Source organism: Gallus gallus, chromosome 7 (assembly GCF_016699485.2).
Source record: "Gallus gallus isolate bGalGal1 chromosome 7, bGalGal1.mat.broiler.GRCg7b, whole genome shotgun sequence".
Taxonomy (NCBI): domain Eukaryota; kingdom Metazoa; phylum Chordata; class Aves; order Galliformes; family Phasianidae; genus Gallus; species Gallus gallus.
The window spans coordinates 36,175,723-36,201,019 of NC_052538.1; the positions used below are offsets into that span (position 1 = coordinate 36,175,723).

At 35.4% G+C, this 25,297-nt stretch overlaps 1 protein-coding gene across 30 annotated transcripts in view; it reads right to left on the reverse strand.

Annotated features, from left to right (window-relative positions):
* Nucleotides 1–25,297, reverse strand: part of BAZ2B (bromodomain adjacent to zinc finger domain 2B) — a 108,639-nt gene that overhangs the window by 11,268 nt on the left and 72,074 nt on the right. For 13 of the 30 annotated variants that reach the window (XM_040703311.2, XM_025152125.3, XM_025152119.3 and 10 more), the window contains 15 exons: nucleotides 23,677–23,887; nucleotides 22,681–22,773; nucleotides 22,512–22,573; nucleotides 21,608–21,673; nucleotides 21,152–21,217; nucleotides 20,482–20,526; nucleotides 20,203–20,235; nucleotides 18,967–19,032; nucleotides 15,140–15,283; nucleotides 13,594–13,848; nucleotides 12,997–13,211; nucleotides 11,525–11,599; nucleotides 6,079–6,322; nucleotides 4,259–4,321; nucleotides 2,911–3,055 (listed from right to left, as the gene is read on the reverse strand). In XM_040703311.2, coding sequence (XP_040559245.1) covers nucleotides 2,911–3,055; nucleotides 4,259–4,321; nucleotides 6,079–6,322; nucleotides 11,525–11,599; nucleotides 12,997–13,211; nucleotides 13,594–13,848; nucleotides 15,140–15,283; nucleotides 18,967–19,032; nucleotides 20,203–20,235; nucleotides 20,482–20,526; nucleotides 21,152–21,217; nucleotides 21,608–21,673; nucleotides 22,512–22,573; nucleotides 22,681–22,773; nucleotides 23,677–23,887 — 1,783 coding nt within the window. The remainder of the gene's footprint in view (nucleotides 1–2,910; nucleotides 3,056–4,258; nucleotides 4,322–6,078; nucleotides 6,323–11,524; nucleotides 11,600–12,996; nucleotides 13,212–13,593; nucleotides 13,849–15,139; nucleotides 15,284–18,966; nucleotides 19,033–20,202; nucleotides 20,236–20,481; nucleotides 20,527–21,151; nucleotides 21,218–21,607; nucleotides 21,674–22,511; nucleotides 22,574–22,680; nucleotides 22,774–23,676; nucleotides 23,888–25,297) is intronic. The other 17 variants (XM_040703305.2, XM_040703301.2, XM_040703300.2 and 14 more) reach the window with 5 other exon arrangements.

A 25,297-nucleotide genomic window follows, 5' to 3' on the forward strand; every position in this document is an offset into this window, starting at 1 on the left:
GATGAAACAAAACAGACCAACTAATTTAGATCATTTTTATCATCTCAGATGAGCAACAACTAATTTTTTTTTTCCCTCCTTCCATGTTATATTTATTTTATATAAACAAAATTACTTCTCACTTTCCACAACAAAGCAAGTATAAAAGCACATGCAGATTCTCCTGGAGAAAAAATAACATCAGTGTAGTCAACAAAGCTATAGTATTCTTCCTTAAGATATATTAGTGTCTGCAACAGTTTCCCAGTGCAAGATCTTTGAAATATGTATTTTTGGTGGTTTTCTTCTTGACAGACTCAATTTGCTTTATCCAGCCATTCATACACTTACATCAGCTAGGTACAATGGAGCCTTTAAGTTTATTTTTGCAAAAGGCTGTTTTGTTAAACTGACAGCCAGCTACTGAAACAAGTACCATTATTCCTATTATGAAATCAAATATTCTCAAAATATTGAAGCATAACATTAAACATCTTACCGTTTAGATAAAAATAATTACCAACTAAGACTGTGAAGTTTAATGCCAACATTATTGACAGTTTCAAACTGTTTGAAGAACTACCCAGTATGACAGACTGCCTACACACAGCAAAGCAGGCAGATGTGATCAGACAACGCAGTCAGAAGTTGGTAACAAATGCCAGTTTCTAGAAATATTCAAGGTGGAAAAGACACGCTTTTAATGCACAGGAAAACCATTTTTCTGTTTTCTTTCCTCTTCTAGTCTTTCTTAACCATCTCTCTTCTACCCTTCATTAATGTTTCAGCTTAAGACTAAGAAACTTTTTTTTTAAGGATAGAAAAAAAACAGAATAAGGACAAGGGGCTGAAGAATTCAACACTAACTTTTAAACTTAATTTCATCAGAAAACACAATCACAAATAAACAATGGTCTTGCTTATGGTTAATGGCCAGAATATCCATAAAATTTGCTTGTTCATTCTAGGAAATCATAATTCCAAAGAAGACAAGTAGTTAAAGAAAGGAATATTTCCTCTAATTAATACTTGAAAATACTTACAGTATACATCAAGATACAAACAACCTGAATATTAGCATAATCAAAATGACTATGCAAGAGAAAAGGGAATATTTTTTACTTTTAACTGGACAGTTGCCTCATGTTTCAACTGTTTAGATAAGACGAACTAGGAGTGGATAAACTACAGAAAGTAGAGAAACAGAAAACAAATACATGGAAGGATGAGAGAGTAGTTCAGAAATTAAGACTATGTGCATTTGGTACTTCATGGAGACTGAATTTTTACTGCCACAATATATAAAAAAATAAAGATTTGCACTGCAGTGCTTGGCTAAAGCTTTTGTGCTTTTTTCAAACTACAGTAAAACAGGCAGTTGCACATCAGTGTTTTTCATCATGTAGGACTGCTGAAGTGTGTGGGGTTTTGTTTCATTAAAATATAATAAAATACGGTGGACAACAGGAATGCAACTGGTACAGTATCTGACAGTTTACCTTTTGTACCCAGTCACTCATGGGTAAAAACAGGTTCAATAAAATTATGCAGGGCAGGAGACACAGAACTATTTCTTTATGCTACTCATTTAAAAGACAAAAGACAACTTGAAGATTAGGATTAGGTTTAGGAAAAGTTCTGTGGCTCATGTGGAGTTCAAAACAGGACTCAAAATTGTAGCATGCTGTAATTTTTACAGCTGTTTTGATTAAGTACCTCTCCAGAACGATGCAATACCCTTCAGATCATGCATTTCTCATGTGCATCAGAGTTGTTAGGGTTTTTGTTCTTATTTCAGGGGAAAAAAATTGAATAATGGGCATATGCTTCATCTGAATCAGAATTAGAAAAGATTTTTCTGTGACCAAAATAAAAAAGGCTCATATTTATAAATTCTAATATGCAGAAAAAGATTTGGTGATAGCAGAATTTCTGCATCTATCCAATTAAAAATGTGAGAAGATTCAATTAATCATGGTATATTTGTGTGAAAAACAGAAAATTACATTCAAATTTTAAATAAAGTAAGTTTAATATTTACTAGTTTGGAAGAAATGTAAGTGAGCAAAATAAAGATATGAAGTTGCAATGGTGATTAAGAACTCTTCAGTACTTCTCAGTGTGAAAAATAATTTTCACATTTATTTTATCAGACCATTGTGGCTTAACCTTGGCAGGCAGCTAAGCAGCGCACAATTGCTGCCTCACTTTTCACCCCCAACTCTCCCCAGTTTCATTGTCCAGCATGATGTTATACAATATGGAACATGTCTTTCATCAGTGGGTATCAGCTATATAGGTTTTGTCCCCTTCTTGTGTACCCCCAACTTAGCTGATGGCAGGCAGCTTGAAGAACAGAACAGATCCTGACTCCGTAAGCACCGCTCAGCAACAACTGTAATACTGCTCTTTTACCAGCATTATTTTCATTACAAACCCAAAATATAGCATCATACAAGCTTGTAGGAATAAAACTGTATCCAAACCAAACAAGCATGCAGACATATCAAATCTTCAAACATAAAATATTCTGTGCGTTTGCACACAAAAAAGCAACAGAAATGACAGAAAGAAATAAGCATTTCTACTATGTTCATCTTGCTTTCATATGCAGAGTTAACTGTCAAAGAAATAATTCAGAAAGAGACAAAATATACCAAATGTAGGTAAATATGAAAAAGTGTAACATACATAACTACACCGAAAATTTACAAAATATTAATCCTCACTTCAAAAGAGATATTAAATGTCTTCCAACCAGAAACATGGTATCAGAAAGCATCATATGAATGGAAGACTTTTTCTGAGTTACCTGTTTAGCCTCAGGTTGAAGATGAAGCCTAAAGACCTCACTACACAAAATTATTGCTCACGGACTAGCAGCATGTCTTGCCATGGCACAGGCTGCTATGACATCATTCTGTGTCTTACCTTCACCGCTTTCCATGCCTTCTACAAAAATGCCACCACACTGGGGCAGAATCCAATACCGGCGCCTGTAACGATCTTGACCAAACATCATTGAACGCAAACAATGTGAGGCTTCAAATAACTTCTTTCTGTACTGGCTTTGTTGCTGTTTTAAAAAAAGGGAAGGTGTTATAATTCTGTAGGTGAAAAATAAACAAATTCTTAAAAGTTTATTAAAAAAAACTGGTTGCCAGTGACCAGAATTTCAAGACTTAACCAAGGCAGGTTTAAAGGTTTTTTGTGTGTGTATTATATGGTACTCTTACTCATAATTGCTGCCCTGATTATTTGACTTGGAGAGATGCCTTGAAAAAGTAATCACGTCCTGATTTACCTTACATTTATCAGCTTTCCTTTAAAAGCAAGTTTTTGCAACGCTAGGACTTGACATTTTTAACATTTGCTCTCACAGAAGAAAATTATTAATGATTACAAGAGAACACCTGAAATCCTATAAATTAAGGAATAAGAGTAAATGGTATAAAGAGCACTTGAACACTGCCAAACAGTGAGCTCTACTGCAGCCCAATGGAAAACTAATGAGATATTTTAACCAGTTCATAAGAGTATTCAAACAGAAAGAGTTATCTGAGGGAAGCTACCAACAATTTCAGTTCCTTTACTCACTTTTTGCTCTGCTAAATTGACACTGTTGGAAGACAGGTATAATTCTGGACTGCTAATTTTTTTGTAATTTGGATGTGAGAGAAACCAGGAGACAAAGTTTTAAATGACAGACTTTCCTCACAGAAAGAATAAACTATTTAATAAAAACATAGGCCATGTTTTTATTAAAACATGGGCCATGAGTAAAGCCTGACCTATAGTACTCTCTTAGTTATGTTTCCTCATCCTCTTTTATTGTTTCTTCTTTCGAAATCTGAAGCAAAGATATCTCTCTTTATCAGTTTTGAACAGTTGCAACAATTAGCCAACCGTAGCAAAGGATAAGAGCTGCAGTCATTTGTATAATGAAAATCTCACTGTACCTTGGACACAAAGCTTTATGATAAGTTTATAAATCAACAGACAGAAGTATATCAATTAGATCTGAACAACAACTTGAAATGTGGAAAGATATCATCAACGGCTTTCTGATCACTGATCGTGTGAAATCCACTAATGCAACAATTACTAATGGACTAAAATTCAGGTGTCATAAACAGCTGTAGCATTCGTATTTTCATTACATGAAAGTTGATCCTGATTAAAATTTATAATAAGGGAGAGCACTGAAGGCAATGGCTTGTAATTTCAAGTCTTGAAATCCCACAGTCAAATACAAATCGCAAACAACATGATCTCTCACCTTTGTCAGTTTTTCAATCTGCTTCTCTAGTTCTTCAACACTCACTGTCTGGTCTCCATCATCCTATAATCACCAAACATACCATCACACCAAAACCATCTCAGATAAAATCATACTATCTCTTATTAACTTTACAGTAGAAAAGATTTAACAGAAAACAAGACCTCAGATGTGAAAGGCAAATCCTAAGGGTAAAAATGTACAAGTATTTGCCTGTTGAATGTATTTGACTAGGAACAACATAGCTGGAAAAAAGACCTACCTTTCAATAGTATCCCAGATACATATGTAGGAGAAAGATGGTTACAAAACGTTGGCTAAAAACATTATTTTATTGGAAGAGATAATTCTCTTTGTGTATAAAGAACTACAGAATTTAGTCTTATAATCCACAAAGCTTTTTGAATATTTGTATATATTTCAAAGAGTTTTTCATGCAAGAAATAACAATCTGTTGAGTTTTATCAGTCAGTCTTTCATCAGAGCATACTTGGAACTTATTTCAATGTCTACAAGAAACTGTAGGGCCGTTTTAAATGACAAATCGCTGTAAGAGTTCCAGTATTATCCTTCCTGATTTTTGAAGAGGAATGCACCAAGCCTATGGTTCTTTCTTCCCAGTGTAGTTAAACATACCATTTATTTCCATTAGAAGAGCTTTTATATAGGTGAGAAAAATCTTTGGGGATAATGAAGAATTTAATCATCATCATCATCCTAGGTGCTCCCAATTACTTACAACATAAGGCAATGGTTTCATATTCCATGGCTCTAAAATTAGAGAATCAGAATGAAGCCTTCTAAAATACTACATATAGCACAAATGCAATGGACTATTTTTTCTGGAGGAGTTACAGGACTTCCAGAGTACCACACTGTAGGACTGTATTTAAGGGTAAAAGATGAGTAGAAAGATGTGGGATTAGATTCCTAGATATTACCTATTTTAAACTCTGAAGTATTATTTTGTAAGAAGAGTATGCTATACCACTAAGGTATTTTCTTAAACTCATACTAAGTAATTGTAACACATTCAGAGGAGCAGCAAAAAGAGCTGTTCCTACTCTAGAAACTAGTTGGGTCGCTAACGAAGGGTGTTTCCAAAAATCTGAGTTCACACATTGCATGCATGTACTGTTCAAAGAGCCAATGGTATTTTGTACTGCTTGTCTCTTCATGCAGCATGAAAAGCTGGAGTTCTGCAGTCAATGTTACGAGCCCATGGCATGCTACAAAAACTCATTTTGTCTACAATAGATACAATTCAGCTCAAACTAACAACGTTCAATGATCCTTCCCGCACCTCATCTAATATTGAGTAGTAAAAACATTATCAACGTGTGTATCAGGTACAACTGAGCACTGAAATGTACTTTCTGCATTATTCATTATCCTCAAGAAGTTATGAAAAGACACGTGGCAACGTCACAGGTACATTTTTTAAATAGACAAATATTAGATACAACTTAATGTGTCTTTTTAATTAAAAATGCCCTTTATTCTCCACTAATTGCAACATCAGTTTGCGCTCATTTGCTAAAAATACTGTAGTTCTCAGGATCTTGTGCAAACTCTCAAAATTTCAGGAAAATTAAGATGAAGCCAAAACAAGCAGAAAGCTATCAAGAAAAGAAAAACACACTCTTGAAAACAACTTACTCAAAAAAACTTAAATAAAATGGATGTAAAATATTTTTCCTTCATTCTTACTGTAAGATTTTGGGGAAGTGGTGCAGAGAACCCTAATGTTGCAGGGAAACAAAAGGGGAGCAAGTTTCAATTTACCAGTTAGTTCCATTTCAATATTTAAAATCTCCCACCTCATCCTCACAAACTTCCGCCTTCTTTCCTTTTTTATCTTCTTTGTCCTCTTCATCCTCATCATCCTCATCTGCCTGATCATCACTATCATCGTCATCATCATCATCATAATCACTATCCCCACCCTTTCGTCTCCGTTTGCGGCCTGGTGTTGGTGTTTCCAAAGAATGCGGCTCCTCTCCTACTTCACCACCTCCTGTAGCATCTCTTTTGCCAGTTTTTTTGGCATGAATGATTCTAAGACTTCAAAAACATGACAAGGAGTGAAATTATGGAGCTTATTTGTAGCACAAACATACCTTTGTTCCTGTGTGATTAAAAGTGAATCATTTTATGTCAAATTAGCTCTTCTGTTCTATGATGCTCTACATTTTATTACCTGTTTATTGCCATTAAGCAACAGGAAAAAAAAAAACAGGTTACAGAAAGCCCTTAAACCTCTTATCCAATTCTGCCTAGAATTACTGTTTCTTCCAGGTAAATTTTATCACGTAATCATTTTAAAAAAATGGAATACAAGAGTGTTATAGAAAAGTCAGGAAAGACAATTAGAAGAAAGAACTATTTGGCCTCTGTTTTATGCAGTTAAGAGTATCTTTATGAAACAGCTGTCGAAGAAAAAAAGGGAGGAAAAATCCTAAGCTGAACGTATGAATTTCTTTGTATTTGCATGGCAACAGCAAGGTTGGTTTCAAAGTAATTTTTTTCATTTCAGATTTTTGTGGTTTTTTTTTAGTTATTATTTAGTTATTATATATTATTTCCCTTTAGCACAGGCCTTTGGCTGATCTTTCCATTGTATGACATATTTTCTTCTTTGAGAAGTCATGGTTACCTAAACTATTAGGAGATTCAATCAAATCCTTATTTTTCCTTTTATGAAAGAAAAAGGAAACTTACATACCAGTAATTATAGTTGTTGTAGACCTTCTTCTTCTATAAAAACCCTATAAGACAAGATCCCACACAGCAAAAATTACAGTTCCACCTATCAGGAAGCTAGCAGGCAAACATGCTGAATCGCAGGAGGTATAGATAGCCAGGCCTAATCACTTATAATGCAGACCAAAAAATGCAACTGACTCAGAAGAGATTCATAAACGTGTAGGGAAGACAAAGATTTTGTAAGAGATGGCTGGAAGAAGGTAGGATGGGAAAAGTAGAACGGTAACGACAAACACAATTACCAGCACGTAATTCTCCCTTGTCATACTTCTCTCTCTTCCCATCCTACAACACAATATTCCATACAGCAAGTGGCTACAAATATGATGAGTGTTGTAAAAGTACTGGCTTCTTGATAGATGTACTCTGACAAAAGTATCAGCTTTTTATAACGCTGATAAAACCACGCCAGTACCAAACAGCACAGATTTTAATGAAGTTGTCACTGTTCAACTGGTAGTAGCCCTCTTACAACTATTTTAGTAATTTATTATATTCTGGATAAAAAATTTCCCAAGCCTTCCAGTGAATTTGGAAGCAAGTACTATTTTCAGTTCTGGTACAAAAAGCCTTAGCTCACTGAGTCCCTCTGAGATGTCTGTCGAGTTAATTTTTTTTAGAAGATTTACTTTTTTCTACGGTAACTTCACACTATCAAGTCCTGTTCAGCTGGACTGGAAACTTGTACCTATGTACAGTAATCATCCGTACGGTAATCAAACCAAGCCACTCGTCAGCAACTGGATTGAATGCTGTGTGGTGGAGCAATTTTAGAGACAAATAAGATTGAGATAATCTGGAAGACAATTCACTAAAAATGAAGTGAGTAAGCAGATGAAGCTCAGTGATCAGGAAACACAACTCATTCATACATCTAAAATAAATGATAACAAATGAAAAAAGCTACTTTTGCTAGAGCTGAAAATAGAGATACAATGTTGGAAAGCACCAAAGGAAGCTTGCACGACACTACAAGTAGGAATGGAAATAAATCAGAAATGCCCTCTTTTTGTAACAACACAAGCGTCAGAAAGCAGCTCTTTTTATACAAAGTTGTGTAGAGGTAGAAATCAATGAGAACGTAACTTAGAAAAAATGTTCAGATTTGTAAGTGTGGCATGATTTTCTTGCTACTACCTAGGTGTATGGCCAACAGAAGAAAACCTTCACTCAAAAAACTTTCTTTCACTCATCTTTCCTTTCACATAAAGACCAGAAAGACTTCTGTAACCATAAAGGATGCTGTGAAGTCCAGTACACAAAACAGTAGGCGATACTCAGATATGTGACTTACGCCTGCTCTTCCTAACCTGTAACGCTCATCAGATCATGGAAGAAAAATTCACCTTCTGATTTATTTTTTAAGCATTCATCATAACTTCTGTACTAAAATCAAATACCAGGAAATAGCAAGGAAAAGAAATTCTAAATATCACATTCTCTTAACATTATCCTTCTTAGCTCTCAAATAATGAAAGTTTCCCAAATCAGAATTACCTCCTATCCAAAATCAGGATATAATTCCTACCCTTAGGTAACACTGCTTTTGATTTACCATCATCATTTACAATTGAGATGGTCTCACTGGAGAGTAATTAACTTATAAGATGTATGACACCACCTCCTGCCCAGGTAGGTGGTGGAGTCACAGTCCCTGGCAGTGTTCAAGAGGCGTCTGGATGAGGAGCTATGAGATATGGTTTAGTGGCTTGTAGTAGCAATGGTAATGGGAGGACGGCTGGACTAGATGATCTTGTAGGTCCTTTCCAACCTTGTGATTCTATGATTCTATAATACCAGCATGTTAAAAAGAATGCTGTAATGAAAATCATCTTCTGCAGTATTTCAAAGTTCCGTAAAGAAACAGGTATTATCCTTAAAGAAGCTATGCTCCATTTCTTTAAATTGCTTTTTACATTGACCAAGTGACAAAAGAGATGTCAAGAAGAAGGCATGTAGTGGAAGAGGAGACACCGGAAGTTACAATTATCTAGTAATAAAATCATCTCAGGTGAGACAGTCTTCTGACAATATCTGTGATATAGAAAGCACAAAGAAAGATTATTTGATATGATGAGACAGATACTTTTTACAAAAATGCTGACTGTAACAAGATTCACTCCTAAATGCAAAAGAGAAGGCTCTAGAGGCAACCTCTCATTCCACAGAAGAAGCCAAAGCACATCAGAGTTCAGTTTCTGACCATAAATATGATTATACTTATCAATGAATTCAGTTCAAAACCTCAAAGGAAACAAAAACAAGCAAAAAAAAAAAAAAAAAAAAAGGAAAAGGAAAGGGATAGGGAAAGGGAAAGGCCTCCCTACAAGGAGCCTTTTTTCAGCCTTGGATTCTAATGTTTTGTTGTTTTTTTTTTTTTATAAATCAACATACATGGAGATTTTTTGTGTGTGTGTGTGTGTGCATGTGTGTGTGTCTGTATACGTGCATATATATATATATATTTTTTTTTTTTCTTTTCCTTCTGATATTCTTCATATCCAGTTGAGGAGCTAATCTCATCAACAGTTGGATCATAAGCATAAAAAACAATCTGTTCGTGACAAAAAAAATCTTCTGACACATGCAGAATCTCTTCTCATCTCACTTGGATGTACTTTAAGGCAACCTGGACATCATGGTATGATGATTTACACAGCATATACAAACAATCTGGTAAACCAGGCTGAGTTGCAATACATCCATTTCTCAGTATCCTTTATTCTACTACTACATATTTCCCACATATGAGTTTGTGTTTTGAGGGTCATGTAGAGGTTTGTGTGCATATAAGAAGAGTACACATCCATTGATCATATGGCAAGTAGTCAACAGACCAGATATTCCTAAAACTATTTGGAACTGGAAGGTTTAAAAACCAGAGTGAGCTCTGAAATGATTGGGGAAGACAACATACAAAAACCTGGAAGCAGAAAAAAGATCAAACAGAAGACTTAAATGGACAGGTTCCTTTTCAGAGAAGCCCCAGAACAGCTGTAAGAGTTTATAAAAATCATCATCTGACATACAAAGAGAGCACTATTTTAAACTGATCAGTGAAGGCTTTTCTTAAAAGCTTCTGAGAGTTCATCAGAAAAAAAGTGAAAAATTCAAAGATTTTGAATCAAGGATGAGATAGATGAGTCAAATCTAGTGACTTCAAAGAAGGAAAGAATGTCTCAGAACACTCCCACAACACTTACACTTCACAGTAGGATCAGCACTACTGTTACCTCACATCCACACAGGAAGGGAAAAAGCAAGAAATAGAGAAATGATTTTAGAAATGAAGAGGAGCATGGGACTTTAGGGTCTTATTCCCCACTATCTGAAGGCAAAGAAAAGAAAGATGACAAGAAAAAGGAGGATTCTAATCTACCAGTACTTACAGTTCGATGGAGGGAGAGAAAGATTAAGTGGCCCCATGGGGGACAAGGACAGGCAAGGGTCCCATTCTGTTAAGGAATAATTGGCTAAATAGGACTTTACTGACACTTCTAGAACTACGTAGAATCACAGAAGGGTTACAGATGAAGACAGGAAAAGGCACGTGTACTATCCTAAGAGATAAAATGCATTAAGCCTGCATAGACGGGGATTTGCATTATTAGTAGAGAATTTCTTTTTATTGGTCTTATTTTTTCCTCTACCTCCCTCTTGTCCTTCTTCTTTAGTTCTTCCTTCTTCCTTCGCAGATACATTAAAGGGAAAAAAGGGAGAAACAAGATTAGAAACGTAAGTACCTAAAGCAAGGGTTAAGAAAGGATTCACCGTTCCTGGTTAGAGGTAAAGATGACCAAGAAATAAGAAAGTAGAGTCTGGCTATACATTTTTACCACCTGTGATTCATGAAATTTATGCCTTCTAGCTTCCTGGTAGTTGGAGCCATTATGCTTGCTGTATGGAATTTTGTCTTGTAGGATGGGAGAACAGTGGGTATGAAGCTGAAGAACCCTTTAAAAATTCCAATTTTATTTTAAATAAAAATATTGAAATATCTCAATGTTTGCATGCTAGAGATGATCCCTAAGTATAGGGAATGATGTAACAAACATAAAATGGAAGTGTTAATATTATGTAATATAAATTGGCAAAATTTGATGGGTGACGGTTGCATGAAAACCATGTCTTAAAATGCCTTTCAGAAAGAACACTGCTAAGTATGGTAGGTCCAAATAAACTTATAATGTCAATCACAATATGACAGCTCCTGTAATATTCCAATAAAGTAGATTTCACTTTTTTTCCCAAAGAATACAAAATGGACTTAACTCTAATTATGAGAGGCAAAAACCTCTTCCTTAGCATGTTATAAAAGACCGGTGCAGGACCATTCTAAATTCATGTCCACCTGAATTAGGTAGTTCAGGTACTAACTTCTTGGTAAACCTGTAATGGAATCAGCTATTTTTGTCCTTAGAATCAATAGACCATATAGCAGCATATATGAGCAAATGCAAAAAAGCAATACATAGTGATACTTCAGGAAATGAAACTTACTTCCGAAGTTTGCCTTCAACCATCCATTTATCTCTCCTCAAGTTCGACATATAATCAATATTTTTATCAATTTCACTGTCAAAGACAAAATAATCCAAAGGTAATTGAAATACCATTAACTGTGCACTTGCATGTCTTTTACTGACAAACATTTATGGAGACACTTTTTGTCTCAATAAACTAGATAAACGCTTAAAATACGAAATGATTTTAAAGTTAGGAAGTTCCAATATTAGAAACATCTGTGCATTGTGCTACTGTACAGACATCAGGCAGTTTTTATTTACAATACAATGCAAGTTTTCAGAAGCATGTAATTCAAAGAATTTGACATTTCTTCTAAAGCTTGCATTTAATGTGAAGCCTCCAACTGCATTAGCCAAAAAGCATCTAGCATTACACAAAACACAAGTTACCACAAGTACATATATAGCATTTCACTGGGATCCGTCATCTACAAACTAACATTCGTCTTCCTGTACAGAAATTAAAGAACAAGAGTGCTTCGGTATAGCAAACTCTCTGGGAACCCACATCAGAGAAATTTCAGACTCAACACTTGAGCAGTTTATATATGTTTCAATGATGAAAATAAAGCACAACCCAGTTTTGAAAGACTGTTATGAATCTGGTTTTACAGCTGGTTATCTGTAATAAGTGAAGGAGTTCCTTGCTGTCATTAATTTGATTAAATGCACATTAACACTCTTACAAACTACTTGCACAGCACTTGCACCACTCAACTTGTCATTTCCCAGCTTTTTAAAACACAAATAATTTCTTTCATTCTTGCATTGCACAAGACTGGTTAACTTTTGCAGTGTATCATACACCGAGAGACACAGAATCAGCCGTGCAACAAAAACAGTATTCAATTTGGTCATAAGACTATCACAGTAAGCAAGCACACAGAGGAATAGATATCCCAAAGGTAGTCACTTCCTAACTTCTTATCACATACTGCTAGGTTTTTGTATGCTTTATGTGACAGCTTCTTTTACTTATAGAATGCTATACATCACTGCCTACACAAACTATACACTTTCTTGAATTACTGCCATGATAAATCAGGCTTCGTACTTCAGTTTATGATCTACTTTGCATTTGAACAGAAGAGGATTAAAAAAAAAAATCAAAAGGAAAAGAGAGTTTTACAGAATCATTACACAACTCTTCTTAATTATTCCCAAGAATACTTAGTAAATTTATTTGTAATCAACCACATCTTCTCCAAGAACAGAATAAATTTTACTTCAAGTTTTGAAAGCAAAAATGAAAAAGAGACCAAACAAGGAAAAATTTCTAATCTTCCAAAATATTAGAAGTACATAAAGACAAGAAGTAACAGCACATTTCAGCTTTCATTCTAAGAACATCAAGAAGCATCTTGGAACAAAACAGTCTGTACAATGTTTTTAAATATAACATTTTAATAACTATTTTTAAATATATTTGTTTGAAAAGTAACTTACCTGACTACACTTTTGCTGCAAGCTAACTCATTGACAAGGAAAGCTAGCACTGCTGCTTTCTGAGCTGGAGTATGTGCCTGAAAAGCTTTTGTCTTCAAGCTCTCTGTAAGCTCAGTTTGCCCACAATGAGCCTCCATAAATATCTGCAAAATCTCAGACACGTTATCTCGATTGATGCCAACATTCAGTAAGTGCTCCCCAAGAATAGTTTTAGCCTAAAAGAAGGATGTTTCAATCAATCACAGTTGAAAATGCTATTTTCACTGCAATCTGCGTTACTGTTTATAAAATAGTTATGTGGTTTTATTTGCTGATTTATTTATTTTATATCAGCAAGGATATTTCTTTTGACTACGCAACTGAAAATCTTTAATGGAGAGAAAAAGAGAAGGTCTGCTCCTTTACATGTTGTTAAGAATAGAGATAATAATAATATTAAATAAAGAAGTTAAATAAGAAGAGGCACAGCACAAGTGGATCATTTCACACACTACAAAGAAAGTATTCGTAAGCCTAGGATTTGGGTTATTTTTTGTTCAGTTGGATTGCTGTTTTTTGTTTTTGTTTTTTTTTAATAATGGATTATTTTTCCATTACCTTGTATCCTGTAACAAGTCCTGGATCACAAACAGCTGCAGTGACAAGCTTTACAAGCAAGTCCTGTACTTCTCCTCTGCTGTCCCCTATGTTCAGCAAACCTTCTTGAAGAGTACTCAGGGAAGGCACATCTGTATTCACGTCAAAGCCAAGAACTTTACCAAAGTTACGCAAGAACTGTACTATCATGAGACAATCTGAAAATGTGCTTCCAGACAGAACAAGGCCTGGGATGCGAGGCAGCTCTGGCAAAGCCTGAAATAGGAAAAAACAAAGATTTAGTAGCATATTTCAGAGGGTAACTTTTTTATTAGTACTTTCATATGACCTACAGCATATGAACAATAGAAGGTGAAGGCAATATAAGAGCTGCTCCCCCACACCCCATCCATAAGTTTACTATAATACTGAAATACCCTTAATTAATGTTCATCTTTTTCACTTACTTTATAAGGGCACAGACTAACTAAGACTTCTTGGATAAGAGGGGCTTTCAGACACTACTTGGAGCCTAAGTATTATAGAAGGTAGTACTGAAGATCTCTGAGAGCGGCAGGAAGTGTAATTCTCAGAAAGGTGGACTTGAACTTCATACAGGTAAAGTCCTGAAGGATAGGAACTAAAAACACAGAAGCCTGGAAGAACAGCATTTTGGAATAATGGCCTATTGTAGTTCCACATTTGAGAAAAGTTCTATTCAGTGCCTACTTTCTGAGAAAAGAGGCATGGTCCTGATGCAAAAGCAACTCAGACTAATGTAAATCAATTACGCAAATACACTTCAGGAAGAAGTCCACCTTTAAGCAAAAATGTGTTTTAACTAAGGAAATCAATACCACTTCAGAGGTTGTCTTAAACTGTATTTATGTACTTCAAATAGTAATATAATTATCCAAATCAACACTTGAATGCTTTGGGAATGGCTGCAAGGAAAGCTGATATTTTCTCAAAGGCAGAAGACAGAAATAAGGCAAGAAAATACAACGGCTGCTCCGAAACTAATGCCTCCTATTATTATGTTGGCCCACGACATCAAAGGCAGATGTAGGTGGTATGGAGTAGAAGTTGAACCTTTCCCACCAATATTACATTACATTTTGTTGCTGGGTAACACATGGCAGCAGATAGGTAGTCTGACAAGATGGCATCTGACATGCAAGTATGGACGAAGCAAAGGTGTGCAACTGAGTTCCTCCATGCAGAAAAAAACTGCACCCACTGATATTGATCAATGCTAGGACATTTATGGAACCCACATAGTAAATGTGAGCACAGTGAGGCAGCAGGTGGTGAGTTTCAGCAGTGGCAACGGTGGTCACCTCCACTGGTACCGATTTCTACAAGCATAGCATGCAGGCTTTTGTTCATTGCTGGCAAAAATACACAGCTAGTGGTGGTGACTATGCTGAAAAACAGTGTTTTGTAGCTGGGAATGTCCTCTAACAAATACTGTTGTTGTGTTCTTTGTATCTATTGCAGTTTCCAAAGTAATAAATAGGAAGCGTTACTTTTGGAGCAACCTATGTACATTTTAAACTATTACAACTACCTTCTGGTCTGCTAAGCACATATCTTCATTAGGCTTCTTCAGCTCCTTTGCCATTTCTAGTTCCAGTCTTCGCTGTTCTAGTTTACGTTCTTTATTTAACCTTTTTTCATCACGTTTCTCTTGCTTTAATCGCTCTTTTTCCTTTAGGAGAATTAAAAGAGCAGAGAATAAAACCTATGACTACTTACAGAGGAACAATCTAAGAATCTGAAAAGCATTATTTCGTAATTTCAATAATTACCACAGCAATTAAAGGAATGCACTGAAGTAAAAGGAAGGTGGAAACTACACAAACAGAACAGAATAACAGAATCCAAGTGAAATCTAAATGAACCAATCTTCGAATCTGCATACACTACTGCATTTAATGGATATGTGAGAGTACACATTTATAGTTTCACTAGTATTTCAGAGGTATAACAATGAAATGTTTTCAGCCACAATAACACAAGGAATATGGAAGCAATCTTTTTTATCTACAATAGTTTTTAATTTAAATTCTACTCCAGCTGTACTTATTACTCTTATTACAGTACTTATTACTGTACTTATTACTCTACTTATGACAGTACTTATTAAACAGAACATACTGTCTTTTTAAAAATCAGACCTTTATTTACTGCTGCTATGGAAAATGATCTTCATAATGTTATGCCCTTACTACCCTTATTTGCACAGTTACTGAATTAATATATTTTCTGGGCTATTTCAATTAATACACATACTTCTCATGCATCAATTTCTATGTAAGATGTTAACATAGCAGACATGTTAAGTAAAACTGCAGTTCCACGTATTTTCTCCATATGTGACGTGAATTCTGAATGACAGAATATATACATCTTTGTAATCACATAAATGCTATGATTGTGGGTTTTTTCCCCCCCAAAGTGCTTATAAAAAAAACCCACAGTATACTAGTACCACTTTTCTGTTATGACTAAGCATTCAAAACTCCTAATGAAGACAGTAGGCATCAAATGCACATTTCAGAATGTTTTGTTGTTCGCTGATTCTGAGTTAATTACGGGAAAAATGTTCATACGCTCTGCTAAAGATACATTTACCAGGAGTCTTGAATGTATGATCTTCCAGCATCTCCATACCACCAAGTCTTGGTCCTAAGTCTTTAAGAAAATATTCTACTATATAGAAGTGAAATGCATTATGAGTAAGAAGTAGAAATTGGATAAGAATGTGGTACGGGACCACATCAAAGGCTTTACAGAAGTCCAAGTAGAGTTACTCTTCTTTTGTCCACTGATGTACCACTGAGTACCTCAGCCTTCTCCCTGTTTGTTGTAGGGAGTTCTCCCTTCTCATTTTTTCAGAGGGACTGGGCTCTCCATGGCCTTTCTCTTCTGACCAATGTACCTGTAGAATCTCTTCTCATTATTTTTCACATCCATTGCCAAGTTCAGTTCCATCTGCACCTTGGCTTTCCTGATCCCATCTCTGCATGTCTGGACTGCATCTCTGTATTATTCCTGGGATGCACATTCCTGCTCCTAACTGCCTGTACATGCCCTTCTTATCCCTCAGTTTGACCTGTAGGTCTTTGCTCAGCCATGCTGGTTTCCAGCCTCCTCTGCTTGATTTCTTGTGCTGGGAGACAGAGAGCTCTTGTGCTGTCAGAAAGGCATCCTTCAAGATGCCATCCTTTCTTTGCCAGCTCTGCTGTGTTCCTGCCCCTAAGGACTGCTTCCCAGGGGATCTCACCCACTGATTCCTTGAACAGCCAGAAGTTTGACTCCACCCGTTCACCAGGCCCAGATTCCTTGAGACCACAAACTCACCCAGGGCATGTTTGCTACAGCCAACAGTGCCTCCAATCTTAACCTCTCTAATGAGCATTGGTGAGCACCACGTCCAGCAATAATTCACCTATGGATCATTTGTCCAGTGCCTGTACCAGGAAGTTACCCTCAAAGATACCTTAATCCAACGTCCTGTTTAGTTTTTCTGGATTACCATCTGCTACTTTTAAAGTTAAATAAAATTCATGAACATTCTTCAGTGTCTAAGAGAAGATTAAACTATTTCTCTGATGAACAGATGATATGATAATGGTTATATTACTTCAACCTCTTAACTATGTCTACTTTATTCATACTATCACTAGCATAAATTGTCTCAGATTTCATATGCAAAAAATAGTTTCATATACAAAAAAACATAAAAAGTAAAACAAAAAAATTAGATACTATATTTTAGCACTGATACTCCCTCGAAGATAGTATCAGGGTTGTATTTGCAAACAACCTCCCAAGATGAATCAAGATGCAAATTAATTTATCCTTGTCTACTAAAAGTAGACAAAGAAAGCTAACCTAGTCACAAACAAGCAGTTTCACTGCAAATGCTTGCCTTATGAAGGCTATAACCTACTTCCATCTGCAGTTTTGTAATGAAATTGAGTCCAGAACTCTGAACCAGTTATTCAGCTAAGTTCTAGCAGGCTTACAATAGCTTAAGAGCACGGAAACTTTGTTGTCTTTCAAATGGTGCTATGACTAAGAGGAATATTTAACTAGTTAAGGATCTGATTAGTGTACTTGATGGAAGTACTTTGATAGGTATTGGTTTAGGTTGTGCAAATGCAGACTACCAGCTTCTCACGAATGCTTTTTTCCACCTTTAAGGAAGCCATCTAATATTCCTTAATTTATAAGCAAGGTAACAATGTGCTTATGGTAATTCAGTTTAGTTTTGCAGTACTTTAGAAGAAACACCTCAATTCAGTTAGCCAACGGACAACCAATTAAGCAGTGCAGAAGGTGTGAAGAATTTTCAGCACTAATCCTCATAATACTCAAGTGCTGTCAGATCCAGTTGTGATACAGTAAGTTTATATAAATGAAAGCGATCACAAGAAATATTAAGAAACACTTATCATAAACAAAGTGCAGCAATGTTGAAAATGGTTGAATGGTTTTCAGAAACAAAACAAAAAAATCTAGATGTTTCAATGGTCAGCATTAGAAAAAGCCTGAAATTTTGTAAAGTGAAATCAAGCAGTGTTTTGTTACAAGCTTAATGTTAATACATTTTAAAAAGAAAGTAAGCCAAATAACTAGAATCACAGAGAGATAAGGTAAAATGTTTGGACATAAAATAACATGAACCTTTAGGGCTCTATCTCCTGACTGAGAATTTCAGACTACGTATTTTAGTAAAGCAAAATGAGAGGTGAAGCATGTGTCTTCTGTAATGCAGCAGTACTTTTTAAGTTGAAAAAATACATGTATTTTGGTGTAGTAACCCTATCTGCATGGTTTCATAGACAATCCACAAGTCCAATAACTTTGGACTGGCATAAGATGTGCAATTTTACCCCTAAGCACTGAATAAAAGTTGTTCAAGAAGTCTGACAAGTATGATGATGATCTATCTGTCCATATACCCAAGAACTATAGGAAAAAGAAAAAAACAACAAACTTCCTTTCTAGGAAATACGGAGGGCTCTGAAGTCACTACTTGGTGTCTTGTGACAAAGAGACATCATCATCAAGGGTGGAAAGAACCTTCTGAGATCATCCAGTTCCACTTCTGCCCAGTAAAAACCCCACTCAAGTAGGCTGAACTTCACAGCTTCCTTGGTTCTACTGTTAAACCATCCTCAAAATAAACAAAGTTTTCTTATGTTTAAAAGGAATTTGTTGTATTTAAATTTCTGCCAATTGCTTCTTTTCCTGGCGCTGCGCTGTGTACAAATGACACACCATGTGACTGTAGCTACAGGACAATGAAGGACAAAGCTCTTTTACAGATCACCATGGAATGAAATATCAAAAAATCAAAACTGTCAGAGGTTGATTACTTACTTCCGCCTTTTTACGTGCTTCCATGGCTTTCATAAGCATCATATGCTGTCTTCTCCTCTCTCGTTCCTATTGAAGCAGATAAGATTAGAACTAAACTACTCCCACACATTAATATCAGTTAAAACGTTGAGTGCAAGTTTAGCATTAATAGACAAGTCACAGTAAATACTAAATACAGAATGGCCAAGTCTGTGCATGTTTTAGTTCAGGTTTAGAAAGCAAAATACAAGAACAATCAAAAGCAAAAAGGTAAAGCAATGAACATGGAGACAGTGTAAAAAAGAAGCATACAAATTTACTTATGGTCAGTTGTGATGCTGCTCCTTCATAAGCTGGCAGAACAAAAAGCATAATGGTTGGCTGGAACAGGTCAGTTACCTTACATCTGCTATTAGGGAACTTGATATTTACTTCAATAGCCAATCAGCAGAAATTTTTAAACTGGTTGTTTTAAATATTGCATATATTAACATTTTTATGATCAAGCAACAAATTAGTATGATGAATTTTTGCAGCTCCAGATCAGTTCTAAACAAGCTAATGGTGGCACATATACATACATGAACTCAATTTATTGATGCCTGTCCCTCAGTAAACTTTGTCAATTACTTCAAATACATTAAGGAGCTGCATTCTAGAGCAGTATGTATGTTTTTTTCTTAAAAGCCTTAAAAGCTGTAGAGTAGATCGTAACGCCAGTAAAAGCAATGTAAATTGTATCACCTAGTTCAGTGAGGCTACCATTATCAGCCTAATGTTTTACTTAACAATTATAATGCTATGTTACACTGACAGCTAGTTTGTTCAGTACTTTACAAACTTGGGAGAGATACAACCCTGACTTCTAAAGCAAGTTAATCCAAATCATTGCTAAAGTCCTCTGGATACATTCCCAATGAACGGGACAATGTTTAGAAAATTGTTCATGTGACAACCTACTTATGTTTGCATTTGTTATTCCCTGATTTTATACAGTAGTCCAATGTGCACTGGGACATCAACACAGATTACAGTTTAGAAAGTCATTTATAGATTGTCACATTCTATTTATATGTTTGAGACATCTTTTTTTTCCTTAACAGACAAGACAAGCAGATGTATGCAATGCACTGCGCTGTAAAGCCATGCAGCAGTATGTAATATGACAGCAGCCAGTGCTACATTTTATGCATTGCTATGACAACCATATCACAACCAAATCACAATGCGGTGTTAGATGTACAAAAATAAACATACCCATACCATATCTAGTCTATGCCTCTCCAACTCCTGGTAGAAAGAGTTGGCACAGTATTATGAAACAGAAATCACAGAGTCATAAAACCACTTTAAAATCCCCCAAAAGACCCCAATACCAAAGCAAGCAACAAATCATAAGATGAAAGAAAAAATTTGCAGGAATCAAACCCAAAAAATTTTAAAGGGCATATTTTAAAGATTTTTATCCCCCATACAACTTAAGTACTGGTTTATAATTGGCATTCTGACTGTCTGTTCAAATAAATGCACACTCACCTGGTGCTTGAGAAGAACAGCTTGTTGCCTTCGCATCTCTTTTTCCTTAAACAAAAGAAATGTATTTAAGATATCCAAATGTACATCCCAATAAACACATTTTGGTATAGTGAAATGGCACATCCCAATAAAAATTTTATTTCATATATTGGCTACAGAAGAGTAATTGCATGTATTCTGAGTTGGGAATTCAGTGTTAAAGTACACCAAGAATAAACACTAAAGCAGTAAGAGAAGTGCACATATGAACCATTTCTTCCAGCGTTTGCAGAAAAGTTGTAGAGGCTTCTATACACACAGCCTATACAAGACTTCATTTGCTGTGAAACAGCAAAATATTTTGATACAGTGTGCTTGAAAGAATATCATGAATGATGCTGCTGTACAAGTATTTTAAGTAATGCAAACCAAATATCAAGTAAGAAAAACTTCAAGTAACGGTATAAAGAAAATAGCATCTGCATGGAAGTGTTTTTCTGTCCTTCTGTATGTCACATACATGTACAAGATGGTGTATGTTACACATTTAAAAAACATAACATACATATTCTAACAAATGTATTCATATGCCATTTCTATTCAGTTCCATACTCAGTGAATGACAGCTCCTGATTTTCCCTATTAAGACGTTATTGAAAATAACTCACATTTGCAGCACATCTAAACTAACCTTTATTCGTTTTTCAGCCTCCAGTAATTTAGCATTTGCTGCTTCTTCTTTCTTCTTCTTTTTTGCCTGTGCACGCAAAATAGATCACTCAACAAGAACATCACAATTTGAAAATAATCTGTCTAGAAATAAATTACACCTTAAAGCATTCAAAGTGACATTATGTATTAAGAATACATTCCAAGCAATTTTTTGGATAACAAGATTATTTATGCAGGAAGTAAGGAACTCATGAGTATTTCCAAGATTTGGGTTTAAGTTAGGTTTCCTTATTTCTATTCTTTTTTTTTTTTTTTTTTTAAGATGAAATATTTAAGAACAGAAATTTTTGATCTGACCCCCCTAAATGTGTGTCGTTAGATCTGCTTACTTGGTTACACACTTCACTACATGTGTGATTCCTAATGGACAGCATTCTTAAAAAAAGAATTGTGTTACTTGAGCCATTATGTCTACCTCTAAAATCTGTTGAGCTCGAAGTTCTTTCTCCATTCTGATTTGCTGGATCCGCTTAATCTTTTCCTACAAAGGAAAGAAAATTGTATCGTGTTGTTTATTTTTTTAAAGACAGTACGAAGAAAAGTTTACATTGTCTTACCAAAAAACAAATGAATGACAAGAACAAAACATTAGAAGATGTCTTGTATACCCCTGAAGGAACAAACACTCACAGCTATGCATAGATGCTCATGTTTAAGAAGTCATAGCTGTATTTTATTTTTTTTACACCTTTAAAGGGAGCAGATGACTCTGTAAGTGAACTAGCAGCATTCAGTCCTAACAGGCAATGGTAGAGATATCTGGGAATGAATGAAAATGGGAGCTATACCATGAAAAGGGTGACTTGATGCAATCTCACCTAATAAGATAGAAATCTCAAATTGTTAATTTCTACCTTCATTCTAGTGGCTTCTCAATCAATTACGAGACACTGGGGCAACATGCAGAATCTGAGTATTGCTAAACTCAGAGTACGTCAGCTAGTAAGCGTCACACCCAAGTAGCATGAAGAATGCATTCACAGTGAAGTGGACTTTAGTACTCCCAGATAGAGACTTTGGGTTTTGACAGATCTGGATGAGTTAATTCGTCGTGTAGGGGAATGAATTTTATACATGCTGAAGAGTAACAAGAAAAACAAGAAATATGAATGAGGCAACAGCCACAGGCTGACACAAGCATGTTTCAATGTTTCATTTCTCAAACACACACACACACACACACACACACACACACACACAAGCTAAATAAATAAATAAATAAAATAAAGCTAAGCAAACTTGTACATTTTATTTAGAGCTTTAAAAGTATACACTGTATTATGAAATAATTAAGAGCTTAATTAGCCATCTCAATTTACCTGCTGCTTCATTATCTTTATCTGCTCTTTTTGCTTCCGCTTTTCTTCAGCTGCCATAATAGCTTTTAAGAAAAGCAAACAAAAAATTAGTATCAGCAGAAAAAGATGAAGGACAGATAACTTCACATCCATAGTTTTCAAAGTAACCTCTCACAGGTCTGATGCATACCTTGCTGTTTTTTTGCTTCTTTGGCAGCTCGGGCTTGTTCCTGCTTCTGGAGTTTTCTCAGTAGCTTTATTTGTGCTGCTTGTCTAGCTATTTCTGTTACAACAAGAAGGAAAAGTTCATAAAAACAGTGTTCTCTAACAATAAAGATACAACTCATATTCCCATACACTTGTATGAAGTGAAGAACCAGAAGTCAGTTGATTTATTTTTGCACGTTTTATCTTGAAAACATTCAACTACCAATGACTGTCTGTGGTATCTACTGTATATATACACACAGTGATATGCGTACTGTAAGTAGGTATGCAAGAGAAAAAGAATATAACAGTTTCTACAAAAATAATGCACTGCTTTTGGAGGAGAAATTTACCCATGAAGTGTGAGATAGCATCTGACTGGTAATGCTGCTTTGTTTAAAAGGTGATTTCTTTCTTTTTAAAGAAGAACTTGTCACAGAGTACTAGACCAACATTTAATACAGAAATAATGGAATTACTGTTTTCCTTATTTGTTACTTTAATTAATTACCTAATCCTGTTCTCTCCAGCTTAAATCATACAACTTTGTCCTCTGCCTATTGAAATCAGTTTTCTTTCATTCAATCATAAACATGGTGTAGGGGTAGGGTGGAAAATGAGACTCTAAGGAGGGTGAAAAAGCTAATTTCTAGTTCCAGCGTTGTTTGAGCCAGTAACAGAGACCACATAGAGATCTTTTTGTTTATGCAAATTTAAAATAAAAACAACAAGAGCAACCAAAACATTGGATGTCTGCTTTTTTAACCTATGTAACTAAAGTAATTAAAGAATAAGCTTTCAAACTTGATTAACATATATTTACTGATCGTGAAATAGGAAAGGGCTTCAATAAAAGCATTTGACAAAGTTCTACAATGAAACGCTGTGTATTACTAAAATACATCTCTTCAGAAAAAACATTAACTCTCCATGTACTGACACTCTCATGTGTTCGTGAAAGCAGTGAAGTACTCCTTACCTTGAGCCTGTAGCTTTCTTAAAAGCTTCGCATCAGTGCTGTCTAGAAATTCAGTGCTTCCAACATTTGGAGGTCGGCCTTTGCGACGTCTCATTCTTGACTCCTCTCTAGAATGCTGCCTGTCTGGATTTGGTGGTCGTCCTCTACGCCCTTCCATAGCTCTGATGCAGGGAACGACTTCCTCCTCCTTCAGAAGACACCACTGCACGCCCTTTTAATTGACACATTTCACATACAAGTATCATAAGCACAGAATCAAAAAAGAAAAGAGAAAAGAAAAGGCATCTGAGAACAAGAAGAGTGTGTGCTTTTATAAGGTAAAAATAAAATATAAATATATATTTTAATATATATTAAAATATTTCTATATACATGAAGTTCTAATGAATTACATATAGAGAAGAGCTGAGATGGACTATCTGGGCCATACAACGTTTCAAAGATGCACAGAAATGTTATACTGACAGCTTGCCACTACAAAGCATTTTAAAACTGTACTACCATGCAAGATACTGAAATCTATCCAGTGGCATACACAATAATAACAAAGTAGCAATGCCACTGATGCATTACTTTCAATTATTTAGGCCACGCTACTTAATACTCTACTCACATTTAAGCAGAAACAAATTCTTCCTCATCATATAAACTAAAAAATAACTGCATTGCTTTCAGAGAATCCACTGCTCAATGCAAACAAAAAAAGTCAATGTACGGATCACAGTCTGCCAATTTAAAGTATTGACAGAAACTCTGCCATAAAGAAGAACAAAATGCAGGGGTCTATCTACAAAAACTTTTTTCTGTGTGATGTGTATCTTAGTTTTACAGCAACTGTACCAAAAAAAAAAAAAAAACAGGTTCATTTTAATTCTGAAGTATTTAGAACATTTTAGTTCTTCCTCCCTCCTGTGCTAGAAAATTTCTGCACCAAACTGAATTGAAAGAAACTGGAAGCCTGTAACTCCTCATACTTTGTCTTAACTAAAAGCTATAGAAACTACATTTGCTAACTTCATAAAGCATGAAGCAAGGTACTGAACCACTTCCTTCACTATGAGTAGTACTTTGTCATGCAATCTCAAAAGCAAACACTGAAATACTTCGTTAGAAAGAACTTTCATTTAACTGATAATAAGCGGAGTTTATTGTAGCTACTGAACGTAACAGTAGCTCAGCCTACCTGATCCCGGTTAAACACCCACCTACGTCACAATTGTATCCAGGCTGGATGGGGCCATCAGCAACCCGGTCTATGTGTCCCTGCCTACAGCAGGGGGCTGGAACTCAGTTATCTTAAAGGTCCCTTTCAACCCGAACTATGTTTCTATGCTTCTATGTAACAGACTTTACCACTTTCAAAAAATGGAAAAAAATAGAAGTACCTTTTAGACCTCACCATAATTTAGCCTAGAATGTTTATTACAAGATTTTGAAAATGTCTGCTAAATCAAGAATTAATGTTGGTAGCATATAAAACACTTCTACTAAATATATCTTCGCAAAATAATAGATTTGCATTACCAAATTTTTCTCATTAGAAAGTACATATAGAAAGTACTGAAGCAAGCATAAAATACATTTTTTTCTTATTTTGTCAATTTATTTTTAATTCTTTTTG